Raw genomic sequence first — 24827 nt, forward strand, 5'->3', positions numbered from 1 at the left:
TTTTAAGGTCACCTGCACAAATAAGAAAACCTAAACTTAGAAAGTTAGGTTTTACCCCAATGGCTGGTATAGTGAGCAGTATGAAGCACCAAGAAACACACACACACACACACACATACACGAAGTATCACGGAAAAAATGAGATTGGCATCCTAGTGTTTATTCTCCCAGGCGCAAATGTAGTCCTGGTCGGGAGAGAGGCCTTTCCAGACAGACAGGCGCTTCACCGTTTCCAAGCAGCAGGAAGCTGGGGGTCGCCCACGGTTCGCCAGCGGTCTGGGGGGTCTCAGTGAGGGCTCAGCGCTGTGAGCGGCGAGGGGACTCAGCGCCAAGGCCGGGGTCGGGGATGGAGGGTGCGGGTGGGTAAGGGCTCCGTCGCTGGAGGAGAGCCGGCCAGCAGCGGTCGCCTGCAGCTCCGCATGCCCTCACTGTCTCCAGCTGAGAAGGGCGGGGCGAAGCGGGCGCGGGCGGCGTGGGCGGCGACGGCGGCTGGGGGCGGGGCCACGCGAGACCGCGCCGCCGCTTTTTTCGGTCCGGGGATGCGCGGCGCGAGCGCGCGGGGCTGAGGGACTGGGACGAGGCGGCGGCCGGACGCGAACGCCGCAGGTGACCGGGGCGGGGAGCCGGTTGCGCCGGCGGTGGCTTACGAGTGGAGGCGGGGGGCGGGACCTCGCTCGGCTCGGCTCGAAGCCTGGGCGCTGCGGGCCGCGGAGACGAGCCGAGGCGGACGCAGGGCGTGCGGCATCTCACTTGACGGCCGGCGGCGTCCGCGGCCCTCAGCATGTTCCGCGAGGCTCGGGTTCTCCTCCCGCCCGTGGGCTGAGGCGGCGGCGGCGGCCAGAAGAGGCGACATGCACCTGCCCGGCGCGGCTTAGAGGACGCGGCAGGCGGGAAGTCCCGGCCGCCAGCGGGAGGGCTGTCTTCGCGGGGCCGCGGCCGCCTGTCGCCGCCGCGGGCCTGAGCTGGAGCGGCGGGGTGGGCGCCCCGACATGGCGGCTCGGAGCGCCCCGAACTGCCACCTGCGGCTCGAGTGGGTGTACGGCTACCGGGGCCACCAGTGCCGCAACAACCTCTACTACACGGCGGCCAAGGAGATCGTGTACTTCGTGGCGGGCGTCGGCGTGGTGTACAGCCCGCGGGAGCATCGACAGAAGTTCTACCGGGGCCACAGCGACGACATCATCAGGTACGGGGAGGGGGGGGCGGGGGCGGCCGTCAGCCCCGCGAACCGCTCGCGGAGTTGGCCCTTGCGCGTCCTTCTGGGTGCCTGCCCTGACCCGCTCCTGCAGGGAGCATCGCCCCAGACAGAAACCCGCCAGTGTCTTGTCCCGGATCCACCCTGGTGACACCCGACAAACGCCTTTCCCCGTGTTCTAGAGTCTCCGTGTTCTAGAGTCTCTCCGTCGGGTCGGTGCGGTGACACCTGGGCGTTCGGTTTTATGGCTTTGTGCCCCCTTCCTCCTCCAGATTTGTGAAAACTGCAAAAAAAGGTTATTTTGGTAGCAGTTTATTCCTTTAAATCCCGCCAGAGATTTCTTATTAAACGAGTTCTTAAAGCACCAAGGTGGAGATCCTTTGCCTAATAGGAAACTGACAAAAATACTGCAAGCTCTAAAATACTAGGTCTTGGGAAGCGCGCGCAGGTGGCAGCCTGGAGGGCACTCACCTCGTGGCCATAATAATGAGTTCAGATTTCACTGCCTACTGTTATCAGCAGACAGAAAAGAAACCCCTGCAGCCTTCAGGTGATTCATTGGAAATTAAGAATTTGCACGCCTGAGGGCACTTTGGTGTGGAGGGTTTAATCTGAAGGAGCAGCTAAAAGTGATGAGCACTGATTTCTAATTCTTTAGTTTTTGTTGTTTTCCCTAAAGTACTCCTAATAAGTTCAGTTTTGTGCTTTTTATTTAACCCCCCCCCCCATTTTAATTATTCTTTGGGCATTACCTTAAAATTGGTGTGAGTGCTTGTTTACATTTTAGTGAGCGGTATATTTGAAATTTAATTTCCAATCAGTGTCTCAGCGGAACTTTTTTGACAAATAAAGTGAAAAGCTGCAGAAATGATTCTAGGCCATTGATTGATTATGTTTCAAGCACAACATTTTTGTCCTTGACAGAAGGAGAATATATTTAAAAACATTTTGAGAACATGTTTGTGTGCTGCTTCTGGGTTTTTAACAGAGATACCATGATTTGACTTGGTTGCTCAGTCTTCATTTATGTTCCACAGGATTTAAATTGGGCATTTCAAGTCCAATATCTTCGTTTGATATCTTGTAGGCAAGATGCTCTGGTATTTACATTTTGTAAATAACATAGTAGTTCTAGTTTGTGGGGTCTCTATGGAACTCTGGTCTTTTAAAAGGGAGAAGGAAACCTAAAGGTAGAGCAAAATGAGTAAAGATAAGGAGAGCAAAACCCGAGATTATGGTGTTTTTGTTGGTTGGTTTTTATTCATTCACTCCAAGAGTTGAATTTACCCCAATTCTTTGTCTTTTTCCCTAGTCATTTACAGTTTCTCTCTCCTTTTCCTTGTGTTAGGTCTCCCTCACTAAAACAGGGGAGAGTAGTTTTACTTAGTTGAAGCTGCTGTGACTGAAGCCCTCTTCCAGATACTAGCTGTTAGGTTGAATTCAGTAGGCCGGGGTATGTGTGAACAATTTCGAAGTGTTCTCCTGGTGCACTTCTATTGTTTTTTATTCCTTGGTAGTGGAGAGCAGTGTAGTCCTGATGTTTTCTGTATCAAATATGATGTATTTGATGGGATAAATTATGTTTTGTTTATTCTTCCAGCAGCAATTAAAGCTATATGTTATTGTGTTTTAGTAAACAGGAAGGAAGGTAATGCTTTTGTCTTTTTTTGGTATATAGAGTTGCACAGCCCAAACATATATCTCAAAATGACAAACTACTCTAATTTTTGCCATAATTGGATACATGGTTATGATTTTATGCAAAAGTTCATCCTTAAAGTAATCTATAACAAAAAGATTTCTCAAAACATTGCATTGGGGTAGTGAAATCTGTATCATGTAGCATCTTGAAATTAGTGGCATGTATTAGATACAGTGCTGAGATTGTAACTTAAAAATCAGTGAAAGAGCTCTGGAAATTTTATTTCAGACAATAATGATACAGATCATTCTTTGTGAAATTGATCAAATTTTTAAACATTTCAATTTTTGTCAATTTAGTGTTTGAGATGTAAGTATAGAAACTACTCCAGTAACTTTTCAATTATGTCACAACAAAAAAGATAATACTTATAAATGTGATACATGCTGGAAAATAATGTTACTGTAATGTTAGCTTTAGTAATAAAAAGTCAATCCTATTTTTATCATGTTTTGTTTCCATATTTTGTTGAAACTTACATAGAATTTATTGGTCAAATATGACAGTCTGGGGCTAAGATTATTCCAGAATGAAAAGATTGTTGGCCTAAGGTTTTGAAAATGTAAGTGCTATATTGAATGTAAAGACTGTCATTTGCTTACCAGTTCTTCTATCATCTTACTGCATCTCGTATGGCCAATAGTGGTGCCACCTGACTTGTCTTACCATTTTGTGTTGCTTGTGGTTGTCTTACTTTTGCTATCTATCTATACATACTTCTCTAGTAATTTATCCTTTAGTTTTATTTATTTCAGTACTACAGAATCATGTAAGAATTCATCCTACAGTCAGAAAGAATAGAGGAATTTTAGGGTCAATTTTTCTTTCTTTCTTTTTTTTTGTGTGTGAGTGTCTCAAGTTACTGATAAAATTCTCCAGCTTTTAAGTGTTTATTACAGGTTTAAATTATAAAATAAATTATGAAAGTCTAGACTACTGGTTTAGTACAAGATGCACATCTATAGCTTGGTCGGTATTTTGAAACTTTTCTCAGTTGTCTTCCCAAAGGGTGCATTAACTTAAAAAAAAATTTTTTTTTTTTTAAAGTAGGTTCCATGCCCAATGTGGAGGCCAGTGGTGGGTTTGAACTCAAAACCCTGAGATCAGGACCTGAGCTGAGATCAAGAGTCAGACACTTGACCAGCTAAGCCACCCAGGCACCCCTAAAATTTACTTTTCTAGTATGTCCCAACACTTTTTTGTCAAGTTCATTCTTGAAGTGGTGTATATTATTGGCCATTTTCAAATCATTTATCACTAGTGAGGACCACTGATGGTGGTCAAGCTATAGTTAGCTTGGTACATTTTGGTACCTGACTCTGGTTTTCTTATGCAAGTGAACCTCCGTATTGTGCCTGTGCCCATTGTTTCTGTATTTTCTAGGTATAGAGTTGTTGTTTTAAGATTTTATTTATTTGAGAGAGAGCACACATGTGGGGGGGGCACAGAGTCATAGGGACAAACAGACTCCCTGCTGAACACAGAACCCGAGGGGCGCTCCATCCCAGGACCCTGAAATCAAGAGTCACATGCTTATCCTAAACAACTGAGCCATCCAGGTGCCCACTCCACCTTTTTTTTCTAAACATGATAAAAGTATCTCACAAGTTAGTGATGAGCCTAAATTATATAATGCCTCTGAGACACTTTGGGAAGCATACCATATTAGATGGTTGCAGGTTAGAATGATGATAATCATTGCTTCTGGTTGGGACTTTTTTTCTTAGACAAAATGGAATTATAGTAGCTTTTTTCTTCAATTGTGGTAGGTAGTGTTCTTAAGAAAGAAAACTGATCAACTGACTGGAGAGAACCTGGTGAGTGAGGAGAAGCCTGGCCTTGTGGCTTTTCCTCCCCAGCCATGGCTGAGCTGGGGACTCTGATGGATTCAGTGGGGCAGGTGGGGGGGCGGGGGGGGGGGGGGAAAGAAAAAAAAAACAAAACTGATCAAACTTCATTGCAATCTAGTAAAAGTGGTTTTTAACAGCTCTATTTATGGTATAGGAATTGAATTATATGAGTCAAATTATAGTTGGAAAAGCAATTCAGAATGTTGATCTTATGGTTGGTCAATATTTTTTGTGTTTGTATGGGTTCAAGGTGCAACTTTTTAAGGTCTGGAAGGAATTACTGCATATCTACTTGTTGTCTACTTGTGTTTTCAGTTATATGGCCAGTATTTCCCATAACTAGCCGATCATCAGAATCATTTAAAGAGCTTCTTGCCAATTTTTTAGACTTTTCCTCAGGTGCACTAAGTCGGAATCCTCTAGGATTGAAGTCCAGAAATATATATATTTTTAATTGCTCTAGATGATTCTGTTTGGGAAGCTCACTGTCAATCTGTATCCCAAAACATGCTTGTGTAGAATTCTTTACATAAGCAGTTTGAGGAATGGATGTAAACCTCCCTTGAAACCCAATATCATAATTTTCTTAAGCACTGTGTAATATCTAGAAGCAGTACTTCCAAAAATATTAGCATATATACAGATTTAGTAAAATGTCCCTATGTTTAAGTTACTAGAATTTGGTAAGCTTAACTTTCACAGACTATATAATGATTGTATTCTGTAAGATTTCATCTTATGTGTTTGGATATCAAAATATTTATTATTTGTTTTATAAATACTGCATAGTTTACGGGATAAAATTAGAAGATGTTTTCAGGGAGAGGTAGGAATTATCTGGAATAACAGTTCAAGTTGTCATAAGTGTAAATTAAATGTATCTTTTTTTTAAAAAAAGATTTTATTTTATTTATTTGACAGAGAGTGAGAGATCACAAGTAGGCAGAGAAGCAGGCAGAGAACGAGGGGGAGGCAGGCTCCCCATGGAGCAGAAAGCCCAATGCGGGCTCAATCTCAGGATCCTGAGATCAGGACCCGAGGTGAAGGCAGAGACTTAACCCATTGAGTCACCCAGGCACCCCTAAATGTATCTTTATTAAGGGAAATGTCAGGTTTTTAGATTTCTATTATAATAACTACTATTGTTTTATAATGTCTCCTTGAATATGAAGGGAACTAATGAAATATATTTTAGATATAAATGAAGGAAAACGTAGACTAATAAGTTCTTAGAACCATTAAGAACTTACTGTTCAAGGCCTTTTCACACCTGAAGGAAATACAGGTTTCCTCGTTGAGAGGAACAGACGTTGAGAGTAGCATGTCCTCATGAAACTTTAAAAAAAAAAAATTTTTTTTTAAATTTATTTAACAGAGAGAGATCACAAGTAGGCGGAGAGGCAAGCAGAGAGAAGGGGGGGAAGCAGGATCCCTGCTCAGCAGAGAGCCCAATGTGGGGCTCGATCCCAGGACCCTGGGACCATGACCTGAGCCGAAGGCAGAGGCTTAACCCACTGAGCCACCCAGGCGCCCCGAAACTTTTTAAAGCCAAAATGGTGTAAAGCAAAGAAGCAATTACCATTAATCATATAGAAATTTTTTTGTACATTCTTACACCCAAAAAATAACTTCTCTTAGCTTTTCTGATACCTTAGGATACATATTGTTAATGGATGCACAAATTAAATTGAAATCTAAAGCGCACATGGTCACAGACACACTTCAAAACTATGACGGCTTGATGCTGAGAGGCTGAATGTAGTTCCAAGCAAGGAGCTTTGGGGGGCCGCTCTCCCTGCTTGGGGTATATGCTCTGTGACAGCTTGCAGTAAAAGAAATGCTATTTCTGCTTTTTACCTTTTTTTGGTGAAAGCTAAATTCCTTTTCAGGTTCCTGTCATTTAGTGAAAACAGGTTCTAAAGTAGGTCTTTAGTAAAGCAGGGTGGCGTGATGAATTTTCAAAAAAAAAAAAATGGGAGATACCTATATTTATTGAGCATTACCTTCGTGTAAGGGTCCTGCCTGAAAATATTATAAGTATAAAGATACAATCAGTCAAGTGAAGAATTACTTAGGATACTATGTGTACTAGGGATAGCGCTGGTATACCTGTAATCTGGTATATACATGGGGACATAACAGTTCACAACGATGTTTCTTAGTGAATATAGTACTTTAACTGGGTTTTTAAGGAAAACTGGAGGACATGTCATCAAAAGAATGAATGAAGGTATAGCATCCTGGGAAGGTATAGCATTGTATGCAGTGGTCTCATGTTAAGAGAGAATATTTGGGGGCGCCTGGGTGGCTCAGTGGGTTAGGGCCTCTGCCTTCAGCTCAGGTCACGATCCCAGCGTCCTGGGATCAAGCCCCACATCGGGCTCTCTGCTCAGTGGGGAGCCTGCTTCCCTTCCTCTTTCTCTGCTTGCCTCTCTGCCTACTTGTGATCTCTGTCTGTCAAATGAATAAATAAAATTTTTAAAAAAGAGAATATTTGGAAGAATTATTTGTACTCACTATCTTCAGTTTTGTTTTGTTTTGTTTTTTAGGATTTATCCATTTTATAGAGAGTGTGAGCGGGAGGGATGGAGGGAGAGGGAGAGAGAATCTCAAGCAGACTCCATGCTGAATGCAGAGCCCAATGCGGGGTTCAGTCTCACGATGATGCCAAGATCACAACCTGAGCTGAAACCGTGAGGCAGTGATCAACTGACTGGGCTGCCCAGATGCTGCTTCAGTTCTTTTTCTCCCATTCAGTCCTTTCTGTTTCTGTCCCTTCAGTCTTTCTGTTTTACCATAGCAGCTCTTATCAAGGTCACCAGTGATCTCCACATTGCCACATCCATTGATCAACTCTCTGTTCTCATCTTTTTTTATTTACTTGCCACAGTTGGTTACTCTGACTTTCTTCAGACATTTCTTTGGTGGCATTTGGGAGACATTAGCATAGAAATGGGTATTTCATATTCTTTCAGTAAGTATTTATTGAGTACCTATTATTTACCAGGGACTAATCTTAGCATTAGAGATACAGCAGTGAGCCAAATAGATGAAATTCTTTACCCTCTTGGAATTTATATCTACTGGGGAAAGATATAGAATAAACAAGAAATATATTATCTGGTATATATATATTATATACAATGTGTGTATATAGTACATACTTCATATGTACTATATACATATGTTATATACATATGTATAGGATATAGTATATATATTAGATGGTATTTATATATAATTATAATGTGTTTGAATAGTGCAGGACTTAGGGGCACTGACTCCCCCATGCAGTTGAAAACCTGCATATAACTTGACTTTCTCAAAAATTAACTAATAGCCTGCTATTGAACAGAAGCCTTAGCAATACCATAAACAGTTGATTAATATATATTTTGTATGTTGTATGTACTTTATACTATATAATTACAATAAAGTAAGGTAAGAGAAAAGGTTTTTAAAATCCTAAGGAAGGGGGCCTGGGTGGCTCAGTCAATTAAGTGTCTGCCTTTGGCTCAGGTCATGATCTCAGGGTCCTGGGATTGGGCCCCTACTTCTGTCTCTCTCTCAGATAAATAGATAAAAATCTTTAAAAAGTATATTTAAAAAAAATCCTAAGGAAAAGAAAATACACTTAAAGTCTTATAATATACTGACTGAAAAAAAAATCTCCATATAAGTGGATCAAGGGCCAACTGTACGTATTGTGTATAAGGGCTAAAAAAAAAAAAAAAAAAAAAAAAAAAGGAAAGTGAGGTAGAGACTAGAAACTATTGGAAAGAGTTTAGATAGGATAGTCAAGAAGGCCTCACTGTAAAGTATAGCACTTGAGTAGAGACTTGGAGATAAGGGAATGTGTTGCTGTGTGGGTATTTTAAAGGAAGGACATTTCAAACAAAGGAACTATCATGTGCAAAAGCCCTGAAGTGGAATGCTCAGGAGTGAGGCAAAGTCAGAAAGTGAGTGTGGTTGGAGTGCAGTGAATTTGAGTGATATTAGTAAGAAATGAGGTCTGCTGAAGCAGTGGTTGTGGGGCAGATTGCATAGGACTTCCTGGGCTGTGAGGATTTTATTTTAGTCTTCTCATTTGAGATTGGAAGTTACTGGAATACTTTAATCAAGTTAATGACATAATTTGACTTAATGGTTTATCAAGGTCACTCTGGCTCCAAGGTTCAGAACAGACAGGGAGAGGGGCAAGATGGGAAAAGACTGCTGGAATAATCTAGTGAAGAGATATGGGTGACTTGTGCCAGAATGCTAACAGTGCAGGTAGTAAGAAAAGGTCAGCTATATTTCGAAGATAGAGATAACATGATTTGCTTATGGATCAGATATAACTTGTGATAGGTCAGTGATAATCACGTTTTTGGCTGAAACAACTGAAAGCATGGAATTGCTAATTACTGAACTGGGAAAGACTGTGGGAAAATTTTATGTTTTGGGAGAAAAGACCATGAATTCTGTTTTAGAAGTGTTAAATATGAGATACTAATCATCAAATGTAGTTGAACATATGTGTCTGTGATTCAGGGGAGCAGTCTAGGCTGCTATAAATTTAGGTGTTATTAGTATGTAGATAATATTTAACAAACCCATGAAGTCACTGAGGGATTAAGTATAGATGGAGAAAAGATCTAAAAAAAAAAATGGATTCATGTGGCACTCCAACATTTAAATGTATAACTTGGAAAAAGAACTGATTAAAAAAATGTGACCAGAGAGGCAGGAGAAAAACCAAGAGGGTGTGGGGTCATGGAAGTCAAATGAAGGGAGTATTTCAAGAGAAGGAAGTGATTAGGTATAACAAGTAAGATGTGAAGAATGCAGCACCTTAGTGGAGATGTTAGCTATTTTACAATAATTACATTCTAATCACAAGATTTTCCAGGAGACTGTGTATATCCAGATGATTGCTGGAACAGGGATGAGCAGGAAGTCAAAATGAGTCACTTCATTATTAGTATACAAAACTGGCCTTCTTCAGGATTTTTCCAGCAGCAGCTTTTTTTTGTTTGTTTGTTTTTGTTTTTACTTTATTTTTCTTTTTTTTAAAGATTTTATTTATTTATTTAACAGATAGAGATCATAAGTAGACAGGCAGGCAGAGAGAGAGAGAGAAGCAGGCTCCCTGCGGGACTTGATCCCAGGACCCTGAGATCATGACCTGAGCCAAAGGCAGATGCTTAACCCACTGAGCCACCCAGGCGCCCCTTTCCAGCAGCTTCTAATTTGAGTGCTAGAAGGCACATGACTGTTAGCCCTACCTCCCTGCTACTCAAAGATATGGGCCTCAGAGGAGGTTCGGTATCACCTGGGAGCTCTTTTTAGAAATGCAGATCTCAAGGTGCCTGAGTGGCTCAGTCAGTTAAGTGTCCAACTCTTGATTTTGGCTCAGGTTATAATCTCGGAGTCATGGAATTGAGTCCTGTGTTGAGGCTCCATGCTTAGCAGGGAGTCTGCTTCTCTCCACTTCCTTTCTGGCCGCTCTCTCCTGCACACCGAGCACATGAGTGCGCGCGTGCACGAGTGCGTGCTCTCTCTCAAATCTTTAAAAAAAGAAAGAAATGCAGATCTCAAACTCCACTGCAGACCTACTGAATTAGACTATATTTTAATATTCTCAGATAATTTGTAAACATAATTTGAAAAACATGCTCTAGATCAGTGATTTTTTTTCAAAGTGTGGTCTGAACTAGCAGCATAGTATCATCTAGAAACTATTAGAACTACTAATTCTTAGGCTTCCCCCCAGAACTAATCAGGAACTGTAGAGACAGGTAAGACCCAGCAATCCATTTTATTCACTTTCAGGTAATACTGATATAGTCTAATGTTTGAAAACCACTGCTCTAGATTCCTGATTATCAACTGTGGCTATATATTAGAATCATTTAGCAGATAAAAACAAAGCAAACATAATAAAACCACCAATGGCTGAATCTCATCCCTGAAAGTTCTGATTTAATTTGTTTAGGGTAGGTCTTGAGTATAGTTTCTTTGTTGTTGTTTGCTTCTGTTTTAAAATTTTAAGCTTCCTAGATGGTTCTAAGGCAGCCAGGATTGAAAACCACTGCTGTAAATATGGTAGTAATCCATGTTTAGCTGGTGGGCTAGGAAGTCAACCTGAAAAAAATTCAGAGCCTGGTCAAATTTATTCACTTACTATTATGCATTATATAATGATGTGGATAATTTGCTAAGTATTGAAATCCCTTTAAAAACTTCAGACCTCTTGCCTAAGGTCCCCCCATGCTAGATAGCATAAATCTCCATGTTTGAAGATATATTACCAAAAAAAAAAAGCAATCCTCAACATGTCCTCAGTATGGTTTTCTGTTGATGAATTTGCTCAGTATCATCAGGGACTTAAAACACTAATAGATATCATGCATCATCAGTCCAGGAAAGTGCTCACTCACTGGGCACCTGGACAGTTCACTTAACGTGCAAAATTAATGTGCACGGATGGTATCAAGTGAGGTGTAACTCTGTGCTCTGGGTGATGATTTCAACAGACTCAAATGGTTGCAGTGGGTTTGTCTGAGTAATTTGGACCATGGAGATCCCGATTGTCCATTAATAAATTCCATTTTGAAGCCAGCACTCAGAGATAGACCAAATATGTTAGTATTTGATAAGAAACACAAGTATATCAAAAGGACAGATCCTCTCCACCCTATGAAATTCTAAATTGATGTACTTGCATAGACAGTTCAAATAGCATGCTAGGTTCATGTCCAGTCAGAGAATGATGTGTTTCGTAGGGCTTCAGACTACATATTGCCACTACCCAAGCATAAAGCACCACTAACAGCAGGCAGACAGACTTCAGTCCTAAAGGCCAGCAAATTCTCCTTGCTGGAGAATTTCTGTCTCAATATGGATCAAAATTCAGAGAGCATAGCACTGGCAAGGAGTTACATCTAATCAGCATAAACACACTGCTTAGGCTACAGTAGTATCTATTCTAAGAGGCACATGGCATCACCATATTGGCCAAAGACACCAAGAACTAGTACAAAGGCCTTAATAGTACCTGGATTTCCTACCTGAAGTATTACATTCTGTTGGCCAATGTTATTTAAAGGAGGATTGGATTCTAAATGGTCATGTGAAATACAGTGCCCATCTTATACTGGCTTGTGTATCTAAAGTAGAAAGCATTGGGCGGGGGGGGGGGGGGGACTAATTCCTTGGTGTTGGTTGATTGCTAGCATGAGGGAATAAGCATGGGACCAAAGATGGACCTTGCACCCTGGATCTAGCTTTTTTGGTCTGTAGTCAGGCTTAATTTATAACACCACAAAATTCTTAGTTTTTTTTTTTTTCTTCTGAGATGGGCAGCTTATAATGCTGGATTGGCAAATGAGGTTATGATTGTAGGTGTTGTTAACTCAGATTTCACTCTGAAAACAACCTTGTTATTCACAATTGAGGGCAGAATACCTGATTTTACTTTAAGTAAGAAGCTGGAGAATATAGGGATAAAACAGACCGATTGGATGTGAAGTGAGAATTCTGGAGTATCATTGCCATGTTATGGATGGCGTCAGCCTCTTGATGGAGCATAAAAAAGTGAGAGGTCTTTTTTTTTTTTTTTTTTTAATAACTTCTTTTTTTTTTATTTTAAAGATTTTATTTATTTATTTGTCAGAGAGAGAGTGAGCGAGAGCGAGCACAGGCAGACAGAGTGGAAGGCAGAGTCAGAGGGAGAAACAGGCTCCCTGCGGAGGGCAAGGAGCCCGATGTGGGACTCGATCCCAGGACGCTGGGATCATGACTTGAGCCGAAGGCAGCTGCTTAACCAACTGAGCCACCCAGGCGTCCCGAGAGGTCTTTGTCATGGATGCTAGAAGCATGGCATGTGGCATAACAGGGAGCACTTCATTGAAATGAAAGACCCAGAAATAAATTGATGGCAAAAGAAGTGTACGTAGCCCGGTCCCCAAATCAGTTAGATGAACTGAGAGGGACAGTCACCTTGTCAAGGAAATCCTGCCACTCTTCCTGTGAATCATGTATCTACTTCACCTCCCAAGGTGGAACACATCTATTCTTTGCCCCCAATCCATTGGAATCTCTTTTCATCACTATGGGAGGACTGACTTTCTTGGTCAGGAGATATAGTACTAGACACTACTGCTGCTAGTGTAAAAGCTCTCATTATGTTATTCATTTTAGTCTATGCAACGTAATTATAGTCACCATAAGCAGTTATTCTAAAGAATTCGCAGTTTTAACTTGATTTTGCTCATGGTATTATTTAAATTAGCCACAGGGTGATGATATAACCAAGTCTACCCACCTCAGAATCCCTGTCTTTATAGATGGTTGATCAGGGAACAAGGCATAATTCCCAGCCAGGAATGGAAAATGAAAGGCCATAGGTGATAACTAACTACAGAGCCCACAGACTAGTCATCCATTACGTGGTTGCAGTGTGACTTTTCTAATTATTAGTTAACCTTTGGACAATGTATTTAACACATAAAACTCTACAGAAGGTGGCTCTACTGGCATGATAAGGAATGTTACCTGTAACCTGGATGTTAGATTCAGATGACATGCACTTGGAAAGGGCAATTTTTGCAACCATAAAGAGACTACATAGGAGTCTGAAGTTTGACATCATATGGAATGTGAGAGGCTTCATGAACCTCCCCCTCAAAGGGTAGTTGTTATATTTTTTAAAGTAGCAATAATATACTATCAAATACAATTATAGAAAATTGAAAGCTGTAGAAAAAAATTTACCTGTGGTCTTGCAATCTGGAAATAATACTACTGTGTTTTAGAGATTTCCTTTTAAGTCTTTTTTTTTTTTTTTTTTTAAGTAAGCTCTGTGCTCAATGTGGGGCTTAAACTCATGACCCTGAGATCAAGAGTCACATGCTCTACTGACTGACCCAGCCAGGAGCCCCTCCCTTAAAGCCTTTTTTTTTTTTTTTTTTTAAAGAGCAGTTTTAGGCTTATACACCAAAACTGAGAGGAAGGTACCCATTTCCCATATACCTCCGGCCCCACACATGAATAGCCTCCCCATTATCAATATCATTCACCAGAATGGTATACTTTTTACAAAGGATGAACCTGTGTTAACACATCATAATCGCTCAAAATCCATAGTTTACCTTAGGGTTCACTCGTGGTGTTGAACATTTTTTGGGTTTGGACAAATGTGCAGTGACATATGTCTATCATTATACAGTATTTTTGCTGACCTAAAAATCCTCTGTGCTCTACCTGTATACTCCCTAGCTCCCCCATTCCAACCAGTTGATGTTCCTACTGTTTCTATAGTTTTGCCTTTTCCAGAAGGTCATATAATTGGAATAATACAGTATGTAATCTTTTCAAATGGACTTCTTTCACTTAGTAATATGCATTTAAGGTTCCAACCGTGTTTTCTCGGCTTGATAGCTCGTTTCCTTTTAGTGCTAAATAATATTCCCTTGTCTGGATGTACCAAGTTCATTTATCCCTTCACCTACTGAAGGGCATCTTGGTTGCTTCCAAGTTTTGGCAATAATGAATAAGGCTCCTGTAAACATCTATGGGCAGGTTTTGGTTAGATAGAAGTTTTTAATTCCTTTGGGTATAAAGGAACACAATTGCTGGATTGTATGGTAACAGTATGATTAGTTTTGTAAGAAACCACCAAACTTTCTTCCAAAATGACTGTACCATTTTGCATTCCCACCAGCAATGTATGAAAGTCTCTTTTGCTCATCAGCATCAGCATTTGGCATTGTCAGTGTTCTGAATTTTAATAGGCATGTTCTAATAGGCATGTAGCTCTAATAATAGGCATGTAGTGGTATCATGTTGTGATTTGCATTTCCCTGATGTCATATGATGTGAAGGATCTTTTCATATGCTTATTTGCCATCTGTATATCTTCTTTGATGAGGGGGTCTGTTAAGGTCTTTGGCCTAATTTGTAATTGGGTTGTTTTCTTATTGTTGAGATTTAAGAGGGCTTTGTATGTTTTGGATAACAGTTCTTTATCAGATGTGTCTTTTGCAAATGTTTTCTCCCATACTATGGCTTGTCTTCAAATGTTCTTGATGTTGTCTTTCACAGAGCAGAAATTTTTTAATGAGGTCGGTTTATCAGTTATTTCTTTCATGTATCCTGTATTTGGTGGTGTATCTAAAAAGGCACCACCATACCTAGATATTTTTCTGTGTTATCTTTTAGGAATTTTATAGTTTTATGTTTTATCTTTAGGTCTATTATCCATTTTGAGTTAAATTTTGTGAAGGACGCTAAGGTCTGTGTTTAGATTCACTTTTTGCATGTAGTTGTCTGGTTCTAGCACTCTTTGTTGAAGAGGGAGACGATCTTTGTATTGCTTTTCCTCCTTTGTCAAATATCAGTTGACTATATTTATGGGGGTCTGTTTCTGAGATCTCTGTAAGTGTTGTTGAGTTCCAGTTTTTGTTGAGCAATATACTAGTTAATATGTGGAATGCAGCTTAACTGTAATATTGACTCCAAGAATAACTAGAAAAATACTTATGCTTTCTTTCTCATTAAGAAAACTGGAACCATCCTGGACTCAGAATCCACATGCCCAGGGTGTAATATAGCAGCCTAATAAGTTACAGCTCTTGCATTCAAATGTTTCCACCAATGCAACTATATATTGCCATCAACCATTTTCAGAGGCATGACAAGGATATCCTAACAGAGAAGGAACACCAAATTGGGAGTCAGACAGCCTGGGTTCCAGTCCTGACTGTGATTAACTAGAAGGGAAACATTAACCAGAAGATAATGAAGTTGGAGAACTTGCTATGAGTTTACCCTATTTGTTGGCCGTTGTGCAGCTTGGGTCAAAGTACATTTGCACAGTAGAGTCATGTGTTTTCGTCTGCTTTCCTCCTGTGCCCAGCTCAGCTCTAAGCCCAGCTGGCCCTGGAAAGTAGACTCACTCATTGGGGTGGCTTTATCTCAAATAGGCGTCTAGTAACAAAGAAGGCAGCTGAAACTTCTATCAGTTCCTACATTATTTGGTCTGAGATGAAAGTGCCTACAGTCATGAATAGAAATACATTTTGAGCATTCTGTCATTTACAGAGTCTTTATTCCTTATGCTATACTCCAGGCAATAAATCTTTGTGAAGAAGGGAAATTTTAGTTAGTTGCTTAGTAATGCTGATGAATTTGATTACTAGGATGTTTGTATATAAATGGTAAATTAAGGATGCACCATTTTTAAATATTAGCCTAAGGTTTAACTACTTCTGGAAGTGTTAGTAGGTAGAAATAGGAGTTGTGACTCTGGTAGATAATCCAGAATAAATCTTCATGTCACTTAAAAAAGAATATTGGAGGCATCAGAACTTTCAGATTCCAGCAGTAGATCCAGCTCCTATCTCATATTAATCCTCCAACATGTGCATGAGATCTTGCCCTTTCTTGCCTGCTCCAGCGATTCTCCTCATTCACCTATATCAGTATTTTTGATGATACTTTTAGATGAATTTTGAAAAGATGAATCTTAAAGACTTCTAGATGAATCTTGAAAAGGCTTTTCAAGAAATGATGTTAAAAATAACCTAATATCCTTGCGGGGGCGGGGAGCGGAATGAACTCAGTTATATCTCACCATATGCAAAATTTAACTCATATTAGGTCATATGTCTTAAACATCAAAGAGAACACTATAAAACTGGTACAAAAAAAGTATAGGAAATAGGGCATAAAATGGATGACTTATGAAAAAGAAAATTATAAATTGAACTGGAATAAAATTAAAACTTTTCAAACTTCCAGGTAACCAAAGATAGTGGTGGATGTATAGTAAGTAGCTTTCCAAAATTTCTTCCCTAAACAATGCATAATCATTTCACAAGTATGAAATTTCTATGCAAAGCTATAGCCTTACCATTATGTAAATAGAGAATACCAAGACTGTAAAATAACTAAGTAAAAAAATGAGAAAGAGAAACTCTACTTACAGTTTTGCAAGCTCTTTCCTCTCAACCACTGAGCTCTGCAGGGAGCAAATTAACCTACAAGAACTGTGAAAACAGTATCTTGACTGAATACTGTAAGGATAAAGACAAAAAGAACTATAGATAACGGTATAATCTAGTCAGTAAAATTGTTTCTCACAGGGGTAGTGATTCTGAAACAACTTTGGATGTATTACACTTAAATAAATAGACTTTAGTTTATTGAAAGCTAATTTCTCACTCTTCGAGGAAGAAGTTATACATAAAGGGAGAAATTCTCAATAAAACTTGTGGTTTTGGATTAGAATCACAGGTATCAATATGAAATCATGGTTTTTAGATGTATACCCACATAGATACAGAATATAGATATATGTATATACATGGATATGGATATATATATATAATATATATATTATTTCCGAGTTCTGTCTATAGCCTAGAAGGAATAACACTCTGTAACAATGACCACATTGATTGCTCCAATCTTGTTCTCTAAATACCATTCTCTAATAAAAGGAATTAGGGCTTCCTGGATAAGTAGCTAATTATAGGATGGAGCAGGAAAAATTCTAGATGAGCCTTGAATATATTGTGGTGCCTCTAAGTAGACAATTGCAGGGGTGCCTGGGTGGCTCAGTGGGTTAAGCCTCTGCCTTAGGCTCAGGTCATGACCTCAGGGTCCTGGGCTAGAGACCTGCATCGGGCTCTCTGCTCCCTGGGGAGTCTGTTTCTCCCTCTCTCTGCCTGCCTCTCTGCCTACTTGTGATCTCTCTGTCAAATAAATAAAATCTTAAAAAAATAGACAAATGCAAAAGAGCTAGTGGCTTGTTGAAAAAATAAGGGAGCCAACCTGAAGGATCTCCTGAAGGTCACAAATGGAACAATTTGAGCTATAAAACAAATAATGATACTTTTTGAATTTTAACCCATAGAATAAAACAGGAATTGTCAAAAACCAGACTGTGGGCCAATTATGGCCCGCCACCTATTTTTATAAATAAAATTTTATTGGAAAACAAACATGACTATTTCTGCAACTTTTTTTAAAAGCTTGATTTATTAGAGAGAGAGAGAGCACACGAGAGAGCAGGAAGGGGCAGAGGAAGAGGGAGAGAGAATCTCAGGCAAATTCCCCACTGAGTGTGGAGCCTGATTTGGGGCTTGATCACACCCTGAGGCAAAATCAAGAGTCAGACACCTAATCAACAGAGCTACCTAGGTGTGCCACTGTTTTTGCAATCTTTTTTTTTTTAATAGTTCTTCTAAGAAGCCTTTTTTGGAATTTTCTTTTTCTTAATTGCCCCAACTCACCACAGAATTCTATTACCACAGATAAACTGTGTATCAGTTTATGTACTTTATATGTATCTATTCATAAAAATAGTAAGACCTTCACACAAGGACCAGTTTTTTCAAAACCCCATGAAAGTGATACTGCTCCCAAGTAGAATGCATAGTTTACATATTGTCAGTGGCTGATTTGACATTATAACAGCAGAGTTGAGTAGGTGTAATAGAGACTGAATGGCATGCAAAGCCCAAAATATTTACTGTCACTTTACAGAAAAAGTTTATTATTGACCTTTGAATTAAAATATCTTTGAATTCAGCTGATAAAAACAATGGATTAACTAAATAAGAGAGAAAAGATCGTTCTTCCTATGGCTAAAATAAAAAAGATAAGAAATGACAAATATTGGTGAGGATGCGGAGAAAAAGGAACACTTGTACTCTGTTGGTGGGAACGTACAGCCACTGTGGAAACAATATAGAAGTTCCTCAAAAAATTAAAAATACAAATACCATATTATCCATTAATTCCTAGCAAAGAAAACAAAAACAATAATTCTAAAAGATATATGAAACCCTATATTTATTGCAGCATTATTTACAATAGCCAGTAGAGAAGCAACCTAAGTGTTCATTGATAGATGAATGAATAGAGAAGATGTGGTACATTTGCAGACATACACACTCACATACACAAAATGGAATATCACACGTCCATAAGAAAGGATCTTGCCATTTGCAACAACTTGGATGGACCTAGGAGGCAAAATAAAACAAATACTGTATGACTTCATTTGTATGTGGAATCTAAAAAGAAAATGAACAAACAAAAAGCAGAATCAAACCTAAAAATACAAAAACAAACTGATGTTTGCAGAGGGAAAAGTGGTAGAGGGATGGACAAAATAGGTGAGGGGGAAGGAGGGATACAGGTTTCCAGTTAGGGACTGAGTAAGTCACGGGAATAAAAGATACAGTATTGGACATATAGTTAATGATACTGTAGTAGTGTTGTATGGTGACAAATGGTAGCTATACTTGTGAGCATAACATAGAGAAGTTGAAAAACTACGTTGTACACATGAAACTAATGTAACATTATGTGTCAAGTATACTAAAAAAAAAAAAAAAACTTAGGGGTGCCTGGGTGGCTCAGTCGTTGAGCGTCTGCCTTTGGCTCAGGTCATGATCCCAGAGTCTTGGGATCGAGCCCCACATCGGGCTCCCTGCCCAGCGGGAAGCCTGCTTCTCCCTCTTCGCTCCCCCTGCTTGTGTTCCCTCTCTGTCTCTCTCTCTGTCAAATAAATAAATAAAATCTTTAAAAAAAAAAAAACCTTAAAAAGATAGGGGTGCCTGGGTTGCTCAGTTGGTTAGGCGTCTGCCTTTGGCTCAGGTCATCATCCTGGGGTCCTGGGTTCAAGCCCCTTGTCGGCCTCTGTGCTCAGTGTTGAGTCTCTTTCTTCTATTTCTCCTCAACTCTTCCCCTTCCCTTGCTTGTTCTCTTTCTCAGATAAACAAAATCTTTAAAAAAAATTAAAAAGCTATTTCTTCCTATGGTAGAATTCCAATTAATAAATGTAGAAGAAAAGAGTGAAATAAAGGGACCACATAAGTCGAATAGTACAGTAGTAACTGTTTCAGGCAAGGTCTGGTAATAGATGCTAAAATGAATGAAAGCTTGAGGAGAAACAGGATGGAGAGTAGGAGCATAAGCTCAAAGCATCTCTCCTAAAATACATACTGACTGCAAAGAAAAACTTCGTAGTAACTTTATAGTGAAGAAACCCTGAAAACACCATTTTTATATTGGAAAATATAAAAATGGAAGGACAATTCCTTGTCCAAGGAATTGAGGTAAACATCATCAGTAATAATACATATTGACCTCCTTAATTGATGAACTCCTTCATATGATGCGCTAAGAACAACAAAAATTTTGTGGTGTATTTGCCAAAAATGCATAATTTCACTCCGATTGTGGGAAAACATGTTACAAGTCCAAACTGGGAGATAGTTTACAAAATAATTGATGAGTATTTTTCGAAAGTGACCATCATGAAAGACAAGGAAAATTAAAGGAACTGTTACAGAGACTGAAGTTGCTAACGAGAAATAGCAACTAAATGCATCCTGGGATCCTAGATAGGATCTTGAAATTGGAAAAAACCTTAGTGAGAAAACGTGAATTTTGAATAAGTAGTTTAGATGGTGGTATAGTACTAATGTTAATTTCCTCATTCTGGTCATCCTACCAAGGTTAGGTCAGATGTTTATATTAGGACAGTGAGATGAGGGATGTAAGAGAACTGTTTGTACTATTTTTGCAACTTCTTTAATAAATCAAAAGTTCATCCAAAATAAAATTTTTTTAAAAAATAAAAATCTTTTGCTCTTTAAAAAGTACCATTAAGAAAATGAAAAGACAGTCCAAAAACTGGAAAGCAAGTTTACAAAACGTATATTTGAGAGAATTGTATCCAGAATATATCAAGAACTCTTACAATGCAGGAATATGATAACAGCAAATGCTTTTTGACCAGAGTCAGACTCAGTTGCAGGAAGTGCATGACAATGTACAGAGGCTCACACTCTGGACTTCCAGTCATAGTTCAGTGAAGAAGAGCCCCTGGGAGATGGAGAGTAGGGGCATTTATAGAGAGCAGGGAGTTCAAGAAGGGGATCTTAAAGAGTTATAGTTGATGTCCCACATTCACTCTTACACTGCATGTGGTTGAAACTAATTTGAAACAGCATCCCAAAGGCTTTGAGAACTAAATTATAATCATCCAGATTTCAGATTAGCCTCTGTGGTGTGTACATGCGGTACTACTACAAAGGGTTTAAAAATTCTAACATTGGAATCACAGAGGGAGAATTGGAACATGTACCCCAAACCAACTGGATTGCTTGCCTGATGAAACACACACAAAAAATCAACATTCTTTAGAGGTTTTTAAAAGGGCCCAGAATTTATAACACAATATTAAAAACGTCCAGTACATAACCCAAGATTATCACACAAAGAATTAGGAAACTCTTAACAAACGATAGCAGTTGCCAGCCCCAAGATTATGTAAAGGTTGGAATTCTCAAAGAACTCCGAGCAGTTGTTATAATGATATGGCATGAAGTAAAGGGGAATGCTCTGGAAACAAATGAAATGTTCCAAGTTCTCAGTGAAGAAGTAGAAGCTGTAAAAAAAATGGCATATTTAGAATTAAAAAATATAAAAATGGAAGTAAAGAATTACCTGGTGAACTCAGTATCTGTGTGGTAGACAAATTGTGCCCTCCCCTCCTCCCCAGCGCCTCTCCCCACAAATATATCCACTCCCTAATCCCTAGAATTTGGGAATATATTGTTAAATGTCAAACATGACTTTGAAGATAATGATTAACATATGGACCTTAAGAGAGTGTCCTGAATTACCCACTTGGGCCTAATTTAATCATGTGAACCCTTAAAAAATAGATAGCTTTCTCCAGCTGGAATCAGAAGACATGTAGCAGAAGTCAGAAAGATTCCAAACTTGAGAAGAGACTCATTGTCCCATCACTGGTTTGAAGATGGAGGTGTCAGTATAATGAAAAATGCAGGCAGCCTTAGGGAAGTTGAAGTTCTCAGCTGATAGCCAGCAAGAAAACAAAGGCCTTAGTCCTTTCACCACTGGGAATTGAATTCAGCCAGTTCTCTGAATGACTTGGAAGCTGATTTATCCTCAGAGACTCCAGTAAGGAATGAAGCTGTGTTAACACCTTGATTTTGGCATGTTGAGACTCTTACTCAGAGAACTCAGCTGTAACTGGATTTCTGCCCTGCAGAATTTTAGCTAATAAATTTGTGTTTGTCAAGATGCTCAACTTGTGGTAATATGTCATAGCAGGGTAGGAAACAGTCTGGAATATATTTTCACCCTTTTCACAAACTAATACGTTAGACTTTTATTGTTTCTTGGATGTCAGTGCAGTCATGAAATACATGGTTCAGAGATAAAGAACTTTATTACTCATGGCACAGCAGATAGCAGGAGTCAATAATAACATAATTTACATTCTTTTCACATGCCTTTGGAATTTTACCAACAGTATAGGTCATATCCTATAAAACAAACCTCAATAAACTTAAAAGAATTGAAATTATATAAAATATGTTCTCTAAACATAATGAAGTATAAATCATTAACTTAGAGAAAACAGGGAAATCAGAATATTTTAAAGCGAATAAAAATGAAAACATATCAAAATGTGTGAAAATCGACTGCAGCATTGTTTCAAGGGCAATTTATAGTGTTAAGTACATATACTGGAAAGGAAAAAGGTTGAAGATCACTAATCTAAGATTCCACCTTTAGAACTAGAAAAACAAGAGCAAACTAAACTCAAAACCAGAAGGAAATAATAAAGAACAGAAATTAATGAAAACCATAAAACAGTAGGGAAAAATCAAACCACAAACTAGTTTTTTGTCTTCGGTTTTGTTTTGTTTTGTTTTGTTTTCAATGGTGGTCTTAAACTCCTGACCCTGAGGTCAAGACTTGAGCTAAGATCAAGAATCCACTGCTAACCAACTGAGGTACCCAGGAGCCCTAAAAAGCTAGGTTTTTTTGAAAAAAGTGATTAAATTGGTGAATTTTCAGCTAGACTACCAAGAACAAAAAGATGGAAGTTACTAGTATTCATCAAGCTATCACTGCAGACCTAAAGACATTAAAAGGATAATAAGGGAATACTATGAACAACTATACATAGAGCTATTTGACAACTTAGATGACATGCACTATTCCTTTGAAAGATTCAAGCTATTATAGCTTACCAAGAATAGGTATCATGAATAACCCTCTATTTATTAAAATAATTGGATTTGTAGTTTGAAACATTTCGAAAAAGAAAGCCCCAGGTACAAATGGTTTCACTAATAATTCTGCCAAACATTTAAAGAGGGAATAATACCAATTCCACATAGCTCTTACTGACAATAGATGAGGAGAGAATACTTCCAACTCATTTTAGGAGACTGGCTTTACTTTAATATGAAGTCCAGACAAAGGCATTAGAAGAAGAGGAAATTACAGACCACTATTCCTCGTTAACATAGATGTAAAAATTCTCAATAAACTAATCAAATAAAATCCATCAATAGAATAATACCTTGTGACCAAGGGGTTCATTTCAGGAATATAGGGTGAGTTCAATATTTGAAAACTAATCAAGTCAACTCCCTGTATTAAGAGACTAAAGAAGGAAAATCATGATCTTCTCAACAAATGCAGGAAAATAATTTGACAAAACTCAACATCTGTTCATGTATTTTAAAATGCATAGCAAACTAAGAATAGAAGGCTACTTCCTTAACTGTATAAGCATCTATAAAAAACCTACAACTAACATTATGCTTACTGGTGAGAGACTGAATGTTTTCCTTATAAGACCAGGAGAAAGATAAGGATGTCTTCTCTTTCCTCTCCTAATTCAACATTGTATGGAAGACTAGCCAGTGCAATAAGGCAAGAAATACAAATAAAAGACTTAGAGGAAAGGAAGAAATAACTATTCCTAGATAATTTGCTTACATAGAAATTTCCAAATAATTTATAGCACTCACACACTACTCCTAAAAGTAGTAAGTGAATTTACCAAGGTCATAAGATAAAAGGTCAATATGCAAAAATCGGTTGTATTTCTGCACACTAGCAATTAACAACTGGAAACGGAAACTAAAAAACAGTACCATTTATAAGAACTCAAAAACCAATCTTGCATAAATTTAACAAAATCTATGCAGTTTTTGTATACTAAAAACTATAAAATGAAGCTGGAAAAACAAAACAGAGAACTTAAGAATGGAGTATATATATAATGTTCATGGACTGGAAGACTTAATGTAGTAAAGATGTCAGTTTTTCATAGATTGATTTATAGAGTTTATTTAATCCCAGTCCCAACAGGGTATTTAGGATATATAAACTGATTCTAAACTTATAGGGAAGATAAAGCAATTGGAATATCCAGAACAATTTAGAAAAGGAATGAAGGTGGAAGACTCAAAGTACTTAATTTTAAGGATTATTATAAAGCAACAGTAATTTGACCATATGATATTAGTGACATGATAGATACATTGATTAGTGGAACAAAATTATAAGGTACATTTTATGACAAATTAACATAGTCAATTGATATTTGACAAAGGTACATGAACAATTCAGTTGAGAAAAGAGTGTTTTTTTGTTTTTTTTTTTAAGATTTTTATGTACTGATTTGATAGAGATCACAAGTAGGCAGAGGGGGAGGGGTGAGTGGGCTCTCTGCTGAGCAGAGATCCCGATGCGGGGCTTGATTCCAGGACCCTGAGATCATGACCTGAGCTGAAGGCAGAGGTGTAACCCACTGAGCCACCCAGGCGCCCCAAAGAGTATTTTCAATCAATGGTGCTGGAATATTTGGACAGCCATATGAAAAAATAAGCAATTACACCTTATACAAAACTGACCCAAAATGGATGGTAGATTTAAATGTGAAACATAAAACTACAAAGATTTTAGAAGGAGACTTAAGAGCAAATCTATATTACCTTTGGTTGTGCAAAGGCATGGTGTATAAAAAAAATATGAAATGTACTTCATAAAAATAAAAGTTTGCTCTGTGAAAGAAACTGTTATGAGAAGGAAAAGAAAAGCTTCAGCCCGAGAGAAAATATTTGCAAATCACACGTTGGACAAAGGGATTTGTGTTGAGAATACATAAGTTAATTTTAAAACTCAAAAGTATGAAGACAACCCAATTAAGATGGCTAGAAGACTTGATCAGATTATAAGAAACATT

General features: G+C 38.7%; 1 protein-coding gene across 1 annotated transcript in view; it reads left to right on the plus strand.

Moving 5' to 3' along the window:
- The first annotated feature begins 903 nt into the window (after positions 1 to 903).
- EML5 (EMAP like 5) overlaps positions 904 to 24827 on the plus strand; it is a 181319-nt gene continuing 157395 nt past the window's right edge. Inside the window, exon 1 of the mRNA XM_059373561.1 lies at positions 904 to 1186. Within this exon, the coding sequence (XP_059229544.1) occupies positions 990 to 1186 (197 nt within the window). The 5' untranslated portion in view covers positions 904 to 989. The remainder of the gene's footprint in view (positions 1187 to 24827) is intronic.

This window comes from Mustela nigripes, chromosome 13, assembly GCF_022355385.1.
Source record: "Mustela nigripes isolate SB6536 chromosome 13, MUSNIG.SB6536, whole genome shotgun sequence".
Taxonomy (NCBI): domain Eukaryota; kingdom Metazoa; phylum Chordata; class Mammalia; order Carnivora; family Mustelidae; genus Mustela; species Mustela nigripes.